Raw genomic sequence first — 17,568 nt, 5'->3', positions numbered from 1 at the left:
TGTCCACAGAGCCTGTGGTGGAAGGGAGAAGCTGAACATGCTGCAGCTGCCTCCTCCACCCAGCTCTAGTCACCTTTCCACTCTGCTCTGATGGTCTTTAGCAGCTCTGCTCTTTCCACAGGCTTACACAACATTTCAAGCCTGTGCACGCTGACAGCAGGCTCTTTGGGATCAAGATCATCTCAACATACACCTGTCCAGCTTTAGAGACTCAGCTGCAGCCACCAAGGTGTGATGCAGCTAAAAGGAGAAACTACCCTCCCCTGTGCACCAAACTCAAGTTACAAGAGGTCCCAGTAAAGCTCACCCATCCCCAGGGAAGAAGCAACCCCCTCCTCACCACATCAGTTTCCCCACCGAGGACCAGCCATTTGGTCCTGATTAATTAAGCATCACAAATAGCCCCACAGTGAAGAGGGGGGCTAGCCAGGGGGGCTATGGTCTCCACCAGTGAAATGCAGCCAGTGCATTAATTACCTGGGGTGGAATGGAGCCAAGACATGGAATTGACACAACAGCTCCCACAGGAAAATGCCCCAGCTCTCTGGGGGTCAGGCTTTATCTTTTATCTAGTGGTACCAGTGCAAAAACAAAAGTGACAGCAGCCCTCCTGAAGGAGGGGCAGAGGTGCTTCAGGTGGTAGGTGGGAGAGGAAGGAGTGAGGGGTACCCCAATGCCTCCCCCTCTGCTCTCTCCTTTGCACAGGGCTGCTGGTAGTCTTTGTGCTCTGCCTTTCACCCAGGGGAGGCAGAGGCAGCCTTTGACTCTTGAGTTTGCTCAACCTCTCCAGCCAAGGATGCACAGCTAGAAATCCCACAAACGACACAAAAAAAAAAAAAAGGAAAAAAAAAAAAAAAAAAAAAAAAAATCAGTGCTGACATGGATGTTAAGGGAACGCAATGTGCTGTTGACTCTGGACAAGTCCACCAAGCCAAAGACACGGTGGAAACCTGCAGGCCACAGCCCTGAAAGAGCCGGTGGGCACGGGAGGGGACCACAAAGGAGAACAAGAAGAAAGGGGCTGTTTTTTCAATGCAGACCTGTTTATGAAGTGAGAAATGGTTTCAGGGCAGCTGCTGCAAATTCTTTCACTAGCTTATATTTCCATTTGCTTCCTTTTTAAAGAATTTGTTTTATGAGCGCAGTGTTTGTCAGATCATTAGCTTCTGAGGGCATCTGGTACCAATTGTAGCCCTCTCCCCTCCCGTCCCACAGTCACCTTCTCTGGGCGGTTGCTTTGCTCCCTGCCTGTGCCCCCAATGCACGCACACACACACACACACACACACACTCACTCCCATCCCTTACTCCACCTCCCCGTATGGAGCCACTGTCCTAAACTTCCTTGCATGCATGTATGAAAGGGGAAGAGCTTCTCCACCTTCCAGCCTTGCTCTTGCCCCCCATCCCCTTCATCACCAGCCATGGACACGCAGGGAGCTCCAGCTGCAGTTGGTGCTACATCAACACACTGCAGCAAGAAAGTCCTTATCCCCATGGGCCGCCAGACACATGGGGATCATCCAGCCAACTCACAGCCCCCATGTCAGAAAGCAGGGCTAGGAGATGAGTGGTGGGTTTACCAAGTGGCTGTAGGCTGCAGGCCAGCTGGGTGGCCACAGCAGGATGCCAAGACACCAAACTTCATCTGCTCATGAAGTTGTGTTGAGTCACGGAGCGTGCGCTTGTCGCAGCACTGGTTTGGAAAAGGTGGTGGCACCTCTGGACACATCCAGCCAGGCCAAGTGCTTGGCTGGAGCAGCTCCACTGGTGCTGGTAGAGCGATAGCACATTGTCCAGGGCAGCCTCAGCAGTTGGGACCAACACTGTTATTTCATAACAAGTAATGAAGCAGTGGTCCTTTTCAGCAGTTCTGGACACATTTTGATTTTCCATCAGTTCAGAAACATAACTGTCAATGCTGGTATAAAGTAGATCAAGAGATCAGCAAGTTTCTTACTGTATTATTATATATGCAAAATGTTATCTAGATTAGTTATACTTAAGGGATTGATAATTATAGATTGTAATACCAAAATCTTTTTATATACACCACACATACACACTCATGCACACATTCTGTACATGCATACAGATATATTTTAGAAATAATTAGCTTTCTCTTCGTCCCAAAAGATGACTAACATCCCCATTTTCTCTGTGACTAAGGACACACCCCTATCCCACAAATACCCACTAGGTTTTATTTTGGAAGGGATCTGAGACCTGCCACTCAGGTTCTGAGAAGCTGTTCTCATCCTACATATAGCTTTGAAGTCTGGTGCTGCCATTCCACACCTGAAGAGGGGCTCGTGTCACTGAAAGCCATCTAATTTTCTCAAATATATCAGTAAGCTTAAAAAAAATATATATATATCATCTCTACCTACAAACTTTGCCTTGATCACTGCCTTTATCATTATCAGCATCATCACAATTATGCTCTGGGCCAGGGCACCCTTGAGCCTGATGCTGTACAAGTGCAGGACAAAAAAAATAAAAAATAAAAAAATAAACAGCAATGTGGCCTGGCCCCATCGTGATCCACATGCCTTACCAGGGTTTGGGTAACATGATGGGATAAATCATTGCTCCCAGCTGCTGGAACACCCTGACGAAGGCTGGACAAGGAAATGGTGTAGTTAGCCCAGTTCTGATCTCAGCATGAAGGAGCTCTTTCTCCTTTTGATGATAAATGAAATTCCTGTATAGCAGCTGCAAACTCCTGACATTTGGCCATTTCTGATTCAGGCTGTATAAGATGTGGGACAAGCCAATATTATTATTTTTTTTTTCTGCATGAAACATCCAAAAAGATTTCCATTTTTATCCCAGCATCTTTTGAAGCTCAAACTAATGATTTGTCAACATTTTCACAAAATAGCAAGATTTTTCTCCCAGCTTTATCCCACATCGGCACGAGCCTGCGTGATTTTCTGGGCTCACCGACTCTCATAACTCACATATCAAAGAAAGCTTCAGATCTGGGAATTTGTGAAATTCTGCCTAGCAATGGCCCTAACTACTCTGGAATGATAAGAGCTTTGTTCTGAAATGGGACCGATTCTATAAACCGGAGCAAAACTTTTTCTTTTTTGTTCTGAAATGGGACCGATTCTATAAACTGGAGCAAAACTTTTCCTTTGGGATCCTTCATCTTTCTATAATAAAAGCAGGAGGCAGCTGCCAGCAAAGGAGCACATTAAGCCAGTGGTAACAATGCTGGTCGGGGGACATCATTTTATTGTGACAAAACCCAAATCCTGAAAAGCTGGAATTTCCCATTTTACAACAATTATTTCACAGAACCCAGAAAATACTGACGGATTTACCCAAGTCAAGCAAAGCCAAGCCAAATACAGTGCAGCTGCCTAAAGTATAATAAATCATCCATAAATTGCTGTAGTGTCTACCCAAGCTTTCAACCCAAAGATTGCTGCTAAAAAAGCCCTTATCATCAAGCTCCAATTCTAACAGAGGAAAATTATTCTAAGAAGTTCATGTCAGGGTGCAAATTTTTCAGGAGAGGGGGCTATAGGGGATGCTGATGGAAAGGTAAATGCTTCAGCCAAACCTCCTGAAGTTAAAAGTAGTCACTGCATGTACTCTGGTGGAGTCTGGATTGCAGCACTGAACATCAGTGAGATAAAAGATGTTTACCCCAATGTGGTCTAGCAGAAGAAAATAGCTAGGAAATGAGAAAAGGTGTTTTGGAAATACTTGGGAATTTCTCCCTTCAGGCATGTTTCTTGTGAAGGGGAAAGGTCTCACTTTTCCAGTAAATCTGATGGCAACCATCCTTGTGGGAGCAGGCTACATGTACAGACCAAACGGTGGTGATGCTTCTTGATTACGATCTTCATTGAGGTTGCCACCTCAAGAAAAGATATTTGCTTCTGTACGTGACTCCCGAAGAAACTTGGCAAAAAAATAACATCCCCGTGAGTCATCCACTGTCATCTACCTCACAGATAGAGAAAAGGCACAGCAAGATGTCAAATGACCTGTTGGCCCCTCTGAAGCCACAGTGGCAAAGGCAGAAAAAGAGGGAAGAGCAGATCAATCTTAATGTATTTCTAGGCAGTTCCTTTCCATGGTTTTTTTTTTGTTGTTGTTGTTGTTGTTGCTTATGACACCACAACAGATTTACAGAAGCACAGAAAGTGAGGCTGATGGGGATGTCAGCTTTGGTCTACTCAGCTTCACAACCTGAGGCAGGATGCACTGCACCTTGGTCATTCCTGAGAGAAGTTGGCCTGACTCCTTCCTGAAAGCAGATGGCCCACCTGCCTATTGAGAGACCAGCAGCCCATGGGTAGGATTTATCTGCCAGTAGTCCTCAAGGGTGCATATTCAGCTGTCATAAAGACCCTCTTTATTCCACATCTGATCCCCACAGCAACATCTTGCACCTTATTTCTGCCACTTCCTCTCTTGGTCAGAGGAATTCACTTCTGATCCACATCCACCACCAAGAAGGACATAAAAATAGTGGAGGGATTTCAAAAGGGAGCCGCTAGCAGAAGCCATGGATAGACCACAAGACTTAGGCTATGAGATTTAAGAAGGAAAAAATGTTTATCATGACAGAGAGGAGATAGCAAGAAGATCTGATCACTCTGTACAGACACGTACACACAGAAAAGAAGTCTGCTGGCAGGAGGCATTTAGACCTTTCTGACCAGGATGAAGCAAAAGCAACAACTTTCATCTTGAAATCAGAGGCAGCGTCTCGGCAGAGAGGGTTACTGGATACAAGAATAGCTCTGCAGGGGAGATGGTGGACTCATCACCTCCTGCAGCCTGTAGCACGAGATAAGAGAGCCTAGTAAAGGACATGTTTGATTTAGTTTCTGTGGAAAATGCTAGTATCTGTATGTGACATTAGGGCGGTCAGAGTGGGGGCAGACTGGTTGTACTGGTACACTGAGGGCTCTGCTGGCAAACTCCCAGCACTTGTTCCCTTCTTCCCTGGACACGGGAAGGACACACAATGTCCACGCTGGTAAGAGAATAATGGAATTGGGATCAAGCTTCAGGGTTTCACTGTGAGCTCTGCTGGGGTCAGGAACGAAATGTGCCTTGCACTACACGGCTGCTCTGTGCTGTAATTTACCTTCTCTTGATGTATCAGGGGTTGGCCATGCTTGGAGCAAGTCTAGGTGGCCCTTTCCATGAGGTAACACCGAGCACCCTCTTCCTAAGCTGTTCATCTGCTGTGTTTCACTCCAAATCAAATTGGTGCTGGAGACATTGTTTTCTAGGTGAGACTGGCCAGTCTCAGGGAAAGGCAGAAGATGCCGTGAGTATCCTTAAAAGAGCCCATATAAAGCATTAAATATAAGAAGCTGACTAGGCTTCAGAGAACAAATGGAATCGGGCAGCCCATGAAAATGGTCCTTGCACCTTCAAGGGTGCAAGGTGCACCTTCAAGAGTTTCTGTTGCCACCTTGCAACTGAACAGTGAAGCCACCAGTTGTAGTGAATGACCAAGTCCTACAGCAGAGCCTTGGCCACCACTACCCATCAGCTAGTCAGGGATCCACAAGTGAAATGCCACAGGTCAACAGGCGTTGCCGCCAGAGGAGAGGAACCTTGAGAGGTCTCCTGGGTTTAGTTCTTGAGAGGTTTTTTTCCTCCAGACCCAGGATAGAAGACATGCATGGTGCAGTACAGACACAACCTCCTCTGATGGGCCTCATGCTGCATCCAGGAGGCTGCATTTGCCTGGGAGAGGCAGGGAACAGACATCCAGGTAACATGTGCTCCTCACAGCAGACAACTTAATGCCAGCTGAACACACCAGGAGAGCCTGAGCAGACACTAGCTGAGAGAACAGAGTGGGGATGGAAGTATATCTTGACTTAAGCATGTCTCAGCCCATCAGGGGTGACCTTGGAATTCCAATATAAGCATCTATCCACTTTGTTCATGGTCCCTGACCATGGGACATCCTAGGCCAGAGAAAAGGAAAGGAAACACCAGTATCTCTATCTAGGGTGCCCACACATTTCCTCACCAGCACAGATGCAGTTCATAAATTGACCCTGCATAAATTTGGTGCCTGGAAGAAAGAAAACAAACCAAACAGAAACTGCTTGGGAAATGGCCCTCTTCTCTTTGCTGAATAAAGTTTAGCAGCTGAAAATATGTAAACAACCCCCTCCTCCATTTTCTCTCCCTGACACCTACTTTCTGTATAAAAGGAATCCAAATTAGACTCCCCTTAATGCATTAAACCCACTTTGGGGTGAGCAGAGGAGAGCACTCACAACAGAAATAAAAACACAATGCAGATTGCGCTCTGTAGCACCTTTCCTGTTAACTCGCAAAGGCATTTCCCAGCATATGCTAACATAAAATAAAACACGCTAAAAATAAAACCAAGCTAAAATAAACATAACAGAGGAAATGAACTATGTTCCCCTGGTTCAGTATATAGCCTGTACCAAGGAAAACAGGAGGGACTGTGGCTCAGTTTTAAAATACAAAGAAAAGGATGAAAGCTGAACAGTTTGAGTTTACTGGGTGAAAACTTGCTAAAAGTTTGATTTGTGTTTGACCTCATAAGTTTGTGATTGGGTACAGAAAGCAAAGAAGAGCCCTAAGCTGCTGGTATAGACAGTAGAGAGGGGTTCTGGTGCTGGTAGCAAGGTGTGAGGGAAGGACACCATTCTGCTTTGCTCTTCAATTTCTCTTCCAACCTTTAGTGTCTCAAGCAGCTCTGAAAGCAGAATGCAACTCTATTTTCAAAACAAGGAGGTACTTCCCTAGCACCAAATTCCTGCTGCGTCCTGACCTGGAGATGGCTGCATTTCATCAGCAAAAATGCAATCTCTTTGTTTTCCCCAGCCTGCAAATCACTTTGGGATCCTTCAAGATGAGAGATGATACAGAAATACCAAGCCATCATATATTTACTGCTTTGGCAATAAGCATTTCTAGACTGAAGTCAGGAAACCTCATTTCTTTCTTGCTTTTGTTACAGTCCCTTTTTTGGGTTATTTCAGGAAAGCACTCACATACACGTACTGTGTATATAAGGCTGGGTGTGTGCAAACGGTCAATTCAGTCCTTTACAGGAATAACACAGATCTTCTGTGATCTTTTAGATGAGATTTTATATTCCTGGATTTTTATAGGGGATTTTTTCCCCCCATACTCCACCTGCCTTATATGAAATGGATTATTAGCCCTTAAAAGTAAAGATACTGCTGTTTTGCAGATGAAATAGATTTGGAAAATGTAATAAGGTGGGGGATACTTGGATGTTTCCTGACTTGACAGAGGCAGGTCCTTTGCTATTAGTGAGACTGCTGCCGACTGTAAGCCTAACCTCACTCTACATATTTGAGCCTTTTGTCCAGGAAAGCAATACTATAAATACCATTTCCGACTCCGAAAAATCTGGGGATCTGATTTACTTGAATATTTGCTAAGGGTTGGTGTGTAACCCACGATTCCACATACTGCAGCAAAGCCAAGGCCGAGGGGAACCTGCAGGACGACAGCGAGCGGAGGAAGAGAAGATGTGAGGATCCTGCTGGGTCCTTCCATGCCCACACAAAAGGGACAGCACACAGCTCTGTGTGCTTTGGCAATATGGGATATTTCAGCTATAATGAGACTTTAAAGAGAAAAACATCAACTTTTCTCTCTGTCCCCTGGAGCTTCTCTCCATCCACAGGCGACGCTTAGCTGTCTCTGGTCAGTCTATTCCTTCTTCCAGTCACTTTGGAGGGGGAACCTCTCAAGCAATGAGAGCACAAAATTATTTTAAAGGATGAGAAAATGTAATTGAAAAACCACATCAGTTGGCTGAGGTCTTAGAAGCATGTGTGTACATAGCTGTAACGGCTACCAGGAGGAAGCAGACTGCATTTCAGGTGGACACTGATCCTTTAATGTAAGGCTGAGAATAATATTTATATGCTGACTCACTAAGATTTATGTTTCTGTATAAATCACACATGCACTTAAAAAAAAAAAAAGAGAAAGTAAAAAGCAACTGCAGGATATCCATGGCTTCCAGAACTCTACATAAATCAATTGTACCATGATTCCACAAGCTTTTAAACAAACTTGAGCACACTCATTCATTATCAGGGATGTTCATCCATCCAGGGCCACCAACAGAAGAAAAATGACAGTAGCAGCAGTGTGATGGCCCGAACAAAACCCTAACTCTTAACGCCTCCACAGGTCCAGCAAAGCTTGGACCCCAAATCAGTACTCCCAGTGGTGCAGTTTGAGTAACAGGTTGAACCAGATCCCTGGACAGGCATGCTTGTAACTTCAGGGAGCCTGAGATCTGAAAGCAAAGACAGACTTGGCAGGTGTGGCTGCCATCAGCCCCACTACCCCTCTAGGACAGAGCTGAGTACCACCCTTGCATTCCTCCATGGACCCATGCCTCTTCTTGGCACTCTCTGCCTTGTTTATTTAGTCTATCTTGGATGATGGTCCTTCCCCATCCCTTTGCCAGCACAACCAGCTTTTAGAGCAGTGTCCATTCCGCAAATGCTGCCTCTCACTTGCTGCTTTATGAAGACAGGCAGACACCTGCTAGCCTGATATCAATAAATTAAAGCACCATTGCTACTATTTTTCTAATCATCATGTCACGAAGGGGGTGGCTTAAGACTTAGCTCCCAGTGGTGCAGTTTGAGTAACAGGTTGAACCAGATCCCTGGACAGGCATGCTTGTAACTTCAGGGAGCCTGAGATCTGAAAGCAAAGACAGACTTGGCAGGTGTGGCTGCCATCAGCCCCACTACCCCTCTAGGACAGAGCTGAGTACCACCCTTGCATTCCTCCATGGACCCATGCCTCTTCTTGGCACTCTCTGCCTTGTTTATTTAGTCTATCTTGGATGATGGTCCTTCCCCATCCCTTTGCCAGCACAACCAGCTTTTAGAGCAGTGTCCATTCCGCAAATGCTGCCTCTCACTTGCTGCTTTATGAAGACAGGCAGACACCTGCTAGCCTGATATCAATAAATTAAAGCACCATTGCTACTATTTTTCTAATCACCATGTTACGAAGGGGGCAGCATAAGACTTGGTGAGGAGCCTGGGATAGACAGGGAGCCAGCACAGAGAGGAGGAGATCTTCATCTTGATATCCCACAGTGTGGGGAAGACTGGAATGGATGGAGATGGAGCTTGCAAACCACATTGCAAACCACATGAAGAAGCCTGCCTTCCAGCTTCAACAGCAACCCTCACCAATAACTTCTTAGCAGAGGGAGCTTGGTTTTCCCAGCAGAGAACTGTCCTTCAATGCAGTTTTGTGCAGATGCACAGACCACGCACAAAATCTATTTTCCTGCCTTCCCCTCAACAGTGAGATAAGCAAATCAAGTCTCATTACACTGGATTTTCCAACAGCACCTCAAAAGCCACCTGAGAAGAGTCACAAAATACTCAGCGAGTAGATAAAAACTCCAAAACTAAATCACAAAGCCCCAAAGGAGAGAGATACTCTGGGTCCCCATCAAGAAATGCCCTGAGGAGACCATACCTGTAGCGCTGGTGGCCATATCCCTCCTGGTGTTGTAGGAGACAGGTGGTGGGGTCAGAGCCAGACTGAGCTGATGTCCGCAAAGCCACAGCTGCGATGCCCACAAGTGGGGAGGAGAAGTTGAGCAGCACCGAAGCAGCCCAGTGGGATGGGTCCTCCTGGCCATAGGTCACGTTGATGACAAGCGGGTTGTTCTGGCATGACAGCTCGTACATCCCTGCAGGACGAGGCAAAGAAAGAAGCTGCTAGCTCAGCTCCAGGGATATTTTCTCTGCTTGTGTTTTACCTCTTCTTCTTCCCCCACACATCCCAACAGACCAGCTTGAGAAGCAGCAGATGCTGCAAGGGGGAACAGGGGACACCAGCATCCAACTCAATGAGAGATTGTAGCAACGGTGAGGGCTCCTGGTGTGTAAGCCCATAGGATGCTCACCCAAAGAGTGGTTCAGTCCATCTATGCTGCTTAGCTGGACGGTTACCCTTAGCTTGTGCTGGATGCTTGGGACGGTGCCGTCAGAGGCCAGGAAGATCAGGAGGGAAGTGGGCACCACAGGTCTCTCAAAGCACACCTGGGCAAGAGGGCAAGAGAGATCCTGAGAGCGTGCAGACCAAATAGAGCCTTTATGATCCCATATATGCAAGAGGAAGAGAAAGAGGAAGCGTGGGGAGAGAGAGGCAGCAGGGTTAGGGGGCAGAGATTGCAGTTGTGCAGAGCAGCAAATGGGTGGGGAGAGGGAGAGGAGGGAAGGAAGGGTGCAGGAGCACACTCCTTTCCCTCCTAATTCCCCTTCTCCTTCACTAGTCTTCCCCACGTATATCAGTCCTGCCTTGCAATAAATTTGTGGCATTTTCCCAGCTTCCACATTTGCTGCTCTTAAAACTGTGTAACACTTGACTGAGACCTGGATAACCCCTGTTCTGCCCTCCCTTCCCTGGGCTCTGACTCCCACCCTGCACGCTGCTAGTCAGGCAAGCGAGGGACCCAGAGCTACCAGCCCTGCCACCAAAATATTTCCATAAACAAAAAATAAAAATCAAACCCAAAGAACAGCCCTGGTACCCAGAGTGACTGTAAACAGTCTGTCAGCCAACAGACAGAAAGATTTGTGGGGAGAAGTCCTGCCTCCGAGGAGAGCCGACAGCTCCCCGCTTGTCTACAGCCCCGAAGGCTACAGGAGGCAGCCGGGAAACTCACGGCATCAATCATGGCAGGGCAGATGTTCTTTGGAAGTAAGAGGATAGAAATGTTTTTCTCCCCCACCCTGGTGCCCCCCACCCAGTGCCGAGATGTGTTTTGATCAAGACCCACCCTTACGGAGTGTTTTCCTTGAATGGCGGCGTGGAGGGAGCCCAGAAATGCAAGGCAAAGGTGTATTTCAGAGGAGGACAAGTCCTGGCTGGCCAGGCACAGCCCAAAGGAGCAGACTGAGGGAGCAGAGGGGACAACCACCCGACTCGCCATGGCAGCCCAGCCTCGGGGTGGTTTGTGCCACGGCCAGGCATTGCTCACGCACGGGAGTGGGAGAAAACCTTGGGCTTCATCCCAGGGCTCCCACCCTGCAGGGAAGTTCTCAGCAGCAAACATCCCATGAGTGAGTCCCCAGCGCTGCCTGCACGCTCCCTTGGCCAGGGCTTGCTCTTTCACAGGGCTTGCCCTGCTGCAAGGAGTGGACCAGGAGGCTAAAGCTGCCTTCCTTTCGTTGTTGTTTTTTGGATTTGTTTGGTGTATCCCCGCCATCTCCACACCCGAGCTCAGAAGCTAGTAAGAAAAGAAAGCAAGGAGGAAGGAAAGACAAAGAAGAGCTAGCAGTTCTCAGAGCCTGCTCCAAGAAGCCCACAGGACAGAGCTGCAGCCAGGAAGCCCCAAGGAGCCAGCCAATTTTAACCCAGCCACTTGCTGCCCACTCCCTCCAAGCATGGTTCCTCAGGAGGAGAGATGGTTGGAGAAGTCAGGTGAGGCTTTCCCTGGACTACACACCTTAAGGTGGAGCATTTAGTCTTTCCCTTCCTGCAATGCATCTAATTGGAGGTGAAGGACATTGGCCCCAAGTTAGACCAACAGCAGCTGACTTGACTAGCATCTCAATTCTTCTTTTATTTTTTTTTTAATACACATGATGTGCCCAGACACAGCAGTCTATCTTCCTAATTTTTCTCCCTCCCCCTCCCCCCTTCTGTTTAATTTCCTGCATATTACACATCCTGACTTGCTTACAAGTAATTTTGTTTTCTCTCCTCAACTGATGTGTTAGAAACAGAATAAAACATGGCCAGAGACCTGCAAATCATAACTGCAGACAGACCCAAGGTGCATGGTAGATGCTTTGTTAGGTGGCCCACTCTTGCCTCCAGCCTCAGTCCTCTTGCGGCATAACCCAACCTTTCCCTTTCTCATGGGTGCCACCTCTTGAGAAACACTGTAGGAAACAATTCCTACCACCCGATGAGTTTTGTGTTGTGGCTCTAACCTGGGTGACACAGGTGCAAGAGCTTTAAAATGGCCATGGGAGTTGGTGGCCATGAAGCACCATGCGCACGTGGGTACACATGTGCATGAACAGCACCACTCCTGTCTGGGCAGGTGGGTGTGCTAGGCAAATTGTCAACAAGAAGCTGTCTTTCCTAACACAATGTGTTACCAATCAGGCAAACTCTATTAAAAAAGGGGAAAAAAAAAGAAAAAAGAAAAAGGGCATATTTATTACTAGTCCATAAATAATTTTATGGGCGGAAAATAATAGCACTCCTAAAGAGAGCACGGAGAACCAGTAATGAAAGTCTTTAATATAAACATCCATAGAGGAAGAGAACTGACCACAAGCTCCAATAAAACTGGAACACGCTTTAACCCCTGGTGAGAAGTGGAAAGCAAGCTTTCATCTAGGTAGGGCAGAGAGGGAGATTGCTGCTTTCTCGCTAGCAAAGGAAGAAAGGAGAACATTTGTCATGGCCAGAGACTGAAGTCAGAAAGTAGGTTGTGAGCACACAGACAAGGAAAAGGCGTTGGGGAAAAAGCTGTTAAAGGAAGTTTTTAGAGAGACAGAGGATATCAGGGGCAATAGCAATATTTTCTGCCTTGGGTTGGATGATTCATCAAGTCATCTAAGAGTCTTGGGAAGAGGTTCCCTCTAGACAACCTCGAGCAAAGCAGGGCAAGGTGCCCCTCAAACTGCAGAGGAAGCAGCCCGCCAGAGCCCAGCTTTCCAGTAACACCAGGCAACAGCCACAAAACCTCTAAACCATGGCTGCGGTCAGAAAATCAACCCTGTAAAAATTGCTTTGGCCTAACACTCAGCTTTCTTCTGTCCTGCTCCTCCGCCTGTCCCAACAGAGAGGTTTGACCCTTCAGGTACCCTCCTGAATGCAGCACCCCCAGCCATGGAGGCAGCCCCCGTGCCCCCATTGGGTTGCAGGACCAGAAGCTTGGGCACAGAAGTGCCTCCTTTGGTCTGGAGTCACTGGAGGGCAGGAGGAACTGCATGCCACCGCTGGTTGCTGTGGGCTCATGGTGTTCATTAGCAAACCAGAGCGCTCAGGACCTCTCAGGATGGCAGCAAATATCTAACTACTCTCTGTTGCTCTTCATGGCCACGGGGACCAAAAGTAACTAGGACTTCAAACCCAGCTGGAGTGTACCCTTTGCAGGTGTAGTGGCACAGCAGGGAACAGGCAGGACCAGGTTGTTTCTCAGCCTCACCACATTTCTGTGGGCTCCCGTTTTCAGGCACAGCCCTTCTCCTGGAAATCTTCCCCAGGACGGGTTTGCTGTTTACAGTGGGAATGGGGAAACTATGTAAGACCCAGCCACAGGCATTTGGGGTTGACAAAGAGTTCAGTAGGATATGTGGAATTATCCAAGCAGTTTGGGTGTTTGTCACCAAAATGCTGGGGAAAAGACAAGCAAATCCATCTGTGCCTGACCACATATCCTCACTTACCTTGAGCCAAACTCCCTCATTGCCCAAGGGCATCCTCTCCTCATCTAGATCCTGAGTGTTGTCTTGGCTGGGAGTGCAGGGGAACCAAGCAGCCAGGGAGAGGTCCTTTGGCACATCATGAAGATGGGATTTACATACCTGAAAGAAGAGATTTATTTCAACTCAAAAAGAAGCACAGAAAGTGAGAGAAAGAAAGAAGCAGCAACTATAAAACCTCAAGGAAGACTCAACATGCTGAGAACGATCCCAAATCAGTTTATAGCATGAAAACAACACAGGTTCCTAAGCAAGAGTGACATCTCACCACTCACATGCCTGTACAGGAGGCCTTTGCCCTTTTGAGATACTGCAAATATGCTGCTGAAGTACCTTGTGGTATCTGTGGGGCTGAGTAAGAAAAAATGAGCCAGGCTGTGATATGGTAGGGAAGACCACAACCTCTGGCTTTTGACTGGGCTGATGAGATCTTAAGATGTAATTCATTTGCCTGAATACCAGCCTTCTGTGCCATTTGATGGCCCATGGTAGCTCAGACACTCCCATAGGCCTGGCAGCCTGGGAGATTTGTGAGTTCTTCTAGAGGAGCAGACACCTGAGCCTCCCATAGTCACCACAGCATCCCACAGACATGTAGATCTAGACGATTTAATCATGCTGTGGGTCTCAAGATGATGATTCCTTACATGAGGTCAATAGAAATGCACATATAAAGGGCTAAATAGGACCTCTCTACATATTTCTTCCCTTTCTTCAGCTTGCTAGGAAAGAACATACACACCCCAACATTAACACCAATCAGGTAAAATCCCATGCTAGACCTCCAGGCCCTGCTCCAAAGCCCATATGAAAGATGGGAATTCTCCCATTGATTTTTTGTTGGCTTCAGATCAGAGAATTTGAGAGCAGCGCAGATGCCGATGTACGTGTGATTTTATCCTTTCAGGCTCTGACCTTATAAGGTATTAGATTTAAGGGATATTTTTTTTTTTTAAACCAACACAGTGGTACTACTCTACACGCTCAAAGTTGTGCATTTAGCTGGTGAGATAGGGGTAGCCACTGTTCAGCAAACTGCATGGTCAGGGGAGGTGCTCCCTGCCTTGATGAAACACCTTCCCAAATATTGCAGTTCCTGGGCCAAGGGACTACTGAAAGAGAGGTGTGAGAAATGCCTGGGTCCTCTGTTGGCTCACTGCACGGGAACACAGTAGTCAATGGACACTTCCAGAGTAGTAGTGTCTATTTTGGTTTTGCTTCAGTAGACTCTTGCAGCAGTGACTTCCCCAGCTTTACTGCATGGGCTTTGCTAGAAAAGTCTGGTTTCTTTACTGCCCTGCCTTCACTCACCTTCACAACAGGCTCTCCAGTGACCAAGGAAGCAGGGCAGGACTTCTCATCCTCATGGGAGGCATAGGCTTTCACTGCCCACAGATCCACGTATCCATCCGGTGTGTAGGGACCGCAGTCCAGGACACTGGTTGTCTTCTCAAATGGTTCACACACACCATCTCCCTCATACACGTAGCACAGGCTTGGTTCCCCTGGAAGGAGACCAGGGATAACCTGTTTACAAACCAGACTCCAAGCACTTACATCTCCTCCTGTCCCATCCTGGCATGCCAGCAATTTAACCCTGGAATTTCCCACCACAAGGGGCTGACAAGCTCCATGGATGATTCCACCTGTAGATCTGTGTTTTATTGTGATGAGGTGTATCAACCCCTGCTCTGAGGAGCAGTGTGAATAACATACAGTTTTGACTCCTGCCTCAAAAGAATGTCTCAGTTCATTTGAACTCACCAACACAGTTGAAGCCTTTTTCCTTTTTACACTTCCTGGAACAGCCATCTCCATCCAGCAGGTCCCCATCATCGCATTCCTCCTCCAGGCTCCTAAGAGGATAACAACCAGACATGTTAACACCATACCCTTGACGCAACACTCTTGTGCTTCCACCCTATCATGAGCAAGAACCATATATCTTGGTTCCATTTCCAGAGAAGCAGGGAGAAGAGGAAGAATGCCATGTGGAGTAAGGTAGATGAAAGAAAACGCCTTATCTTGCCAGGGGTTAAAAAGAGGTTGAAGACACAGCATATGGGAGAAGGCATGACTGCACCATGACTTTCTTGTAAGACCTGAGGCAAGAACTGTGGGAGAAAAAGCTATATACAATGGAGGAAGTAGAGAACAAAGTAACAGGAAGACTTGCTGCTGGAGAAAGCAAGTGTTGGAGAGGGCAGGAGGTTATGAGATGGGGCTGGTGTTTCAGTGGGAGCTGGAAACGGGGAGGCAAAGGGGAGAGAGAGAGAAGGTTAGCTCAAGACGAGACAAAAGTCAGACCACAGCTGACATGCATGGCACCTTATGAGGAAAAAAAGCCCAGGCAGTTTACTTGAAGAGGTTCTGCCCCCATATTGCAGAAAATAGACCTGATGGGAAAAGGTGGCAGAAATGGCTCAATTTGTACCTACTCCTTTGTGCACAGAGTTACACATCCCAAAACACAAGGAGAAAAAAAACTTCACGTATACATCTTGTGATGCTCACCCACCTCAACTCTCATCTAACATGAAAGATCCGCTGTGTCCCATATTCCCGCTTTTGATTCACTGTTCCACAGGTGATACAAAGGAAAAAGCTTCCGCAGGCAAAGCTTCCTGCATGACATTTCCCACAGCAGATCAGGAACAGAATAGCCTGCCAAAAATCTTGGCTGCTATCTGGCCATTTCTATTCCTCTCAATTTTCCATTGATTTTGACAACTGAGCCCAGTGTGGTCATTTGCTCTCCCTGGACCAAGTCTTTATCTAGTATGCGTTCATGCTGAAACCAAACCAGATTACACCACTTTAGCAGCTAGCCCTGCTGTAAGCCCCTTTGCCTCAATGGCTCTTGCTTCAACTGTACACTTTCCTCACACTGTTAAGAAAGCTGTTTTCAAAGGAAAGTGATTCTGAGTAACTTGAAGTCAGAAAAAAGCCAAAATACGGCAATCATCCTCAGATGGAGCAGGTGAACCACTGGAGCCTCTCAATGTAGAGCTGGTGCACCCCTCATCATTTGGAATCTTTAAGAATTGACCAGACAGCCCCCTAAAGACACCCCACTGTGTGGGACTACGCTTGCTGCAGAACCTAATCCTGCAGGGCCACCACCACGTGCCCTGTGCAAATGGTTATATTGGCCAGTCCCAAAGGCAGATCCTTTTGAGGTCAGATCCACAACAGTTTCCTGAGATGGGCCAGAATCTAAGCACTCCAGTCAAGGATGGAAGATGTTCAGGTTTGATCCTTTACGCAGACCCTGCTTCTCAAAAAGACCTTCTCCATCTCCTATGCACATGGCATTTTACAACACAAGGTCTATAGTCCAGCCTGGGGGAAGGATTCAGTGCAGCATCTTCAGGCAAGTACCCATGGGTGGAGGACCAACCCTGTGCTTCCCTTTGGGACAGGATGATTTGATAGCTTAAAGAACCTCAGCTGAGAGCTTGGGTTTCTTGACTTACGTGGTCACCTTCCCATCCCCGCAGTAGGGTGCTCCGTGGACATGGACAAGTGGTGGGGAGGCTTCTCCTGAGGTTGTCCCAGAGAGTGCCTGCACCTGGTAGCGGTACACCTGCCCAGGCACGACTTCCCTGCAGGAACAGAGAGGACTTGAACAAAGAGTAGGAGGGAACAACCCATACATCTGCAACAGATTTTCTCACCACAGCTATAGAAATCACATGTTTGTGCTCAGGCAATATCACAGTTCGACATATGTCTTCATACTCCAAACTGCCAGAGGCAGAGACTGTGGGAAAAGGGTCTCTGCCAGGTCATGCAGAGTGGGCTGCCACTTATTTCCCTGGGGTCTGAGCTGGGGAGAAGCTGCATTAACTCGAATGATCATTTTACTCGTTGTGTTGATGGGAAAAATGTTTCCGGGTTTAATGAGCTCCTAACTAGTTAGCCTGGGCTTGGGTCGTGCTAGCATGATGGATCTGCAGCAAGTTTCCTTCATGCTGAATAGGTGAGTTGTTCACGGCGTTGAATGGGCTAATTCCCAGAGGGGGGGGGGGGGACCAAAAAAACAAGAAAAAAACCACTAGAAAAACAACCA

The 17,568-nt window shown here is 47.3% G+C and overlaps 1 protein-coding gene across 1 annotated transcript in view; it reads right to left on the bottom strand.

Annotated features, from left to right (window-relative positions):
* The window catches only part of PAPPA2 (pappalysin 2), a 123,560-nt gene that overhangs the window by 38,697 nt on the left and 67,295 nt on the right, over nucleotides 1-17,568 (bottom strand). The window contains exons 8-13 of the mRNA XM_014943322.1: nucleotides 16,973-17,101; nucleotides 15,261-15,352; nucleotides 14,808-15,001; nucleotides 13,461-13,598; nucleotides 9,956-10,091; nucleotides 9,523-9,739 (exon numbers count right to left, since the gene is read on the bottom strand). Coding sequence (XP_014798808.1) covers nucleotides 9,523-9,739; nucleotides 9,956-10,091; nucleotides 13,461-13,598; nucleotides 14,808-15,001; nucleotides 15,261-15,352; nucleotides 16,973-17,101 — 906 coding nt within the window. The remainder of the gene's footprint in view (nucleotides 1-9,522; nucleotides 9,740-9,955; nucleotides 10,092-13,460; nucleotides 13,599-14,807; nucleotides 15,002-15,260; nucleotides 15,353-16,972; nucleotides 17,102-17,568) is intronic.

Source organism: Calidris pugnax, unplaced genomic scaffold (genome assembly GCF_001431845.1).
Source record: "Calidris pugnax isolate Ruff unplaced genomic scaffold, ASM143184v1 scaffold63, whole genome shotgun sequence".
In the NCBI taxonomy this organism is placed as follows: Eukaryota; Metazoa; Chordata; class Aves; order Charadriiformes; family Scolopacidae; genus Calidris; species Calidris pugnax.
The sequence above is the reverse complement of the archived record's forward strand: the minus strand, read 5'-3'. Positions and strand labels throughout refer to the sequence as shown.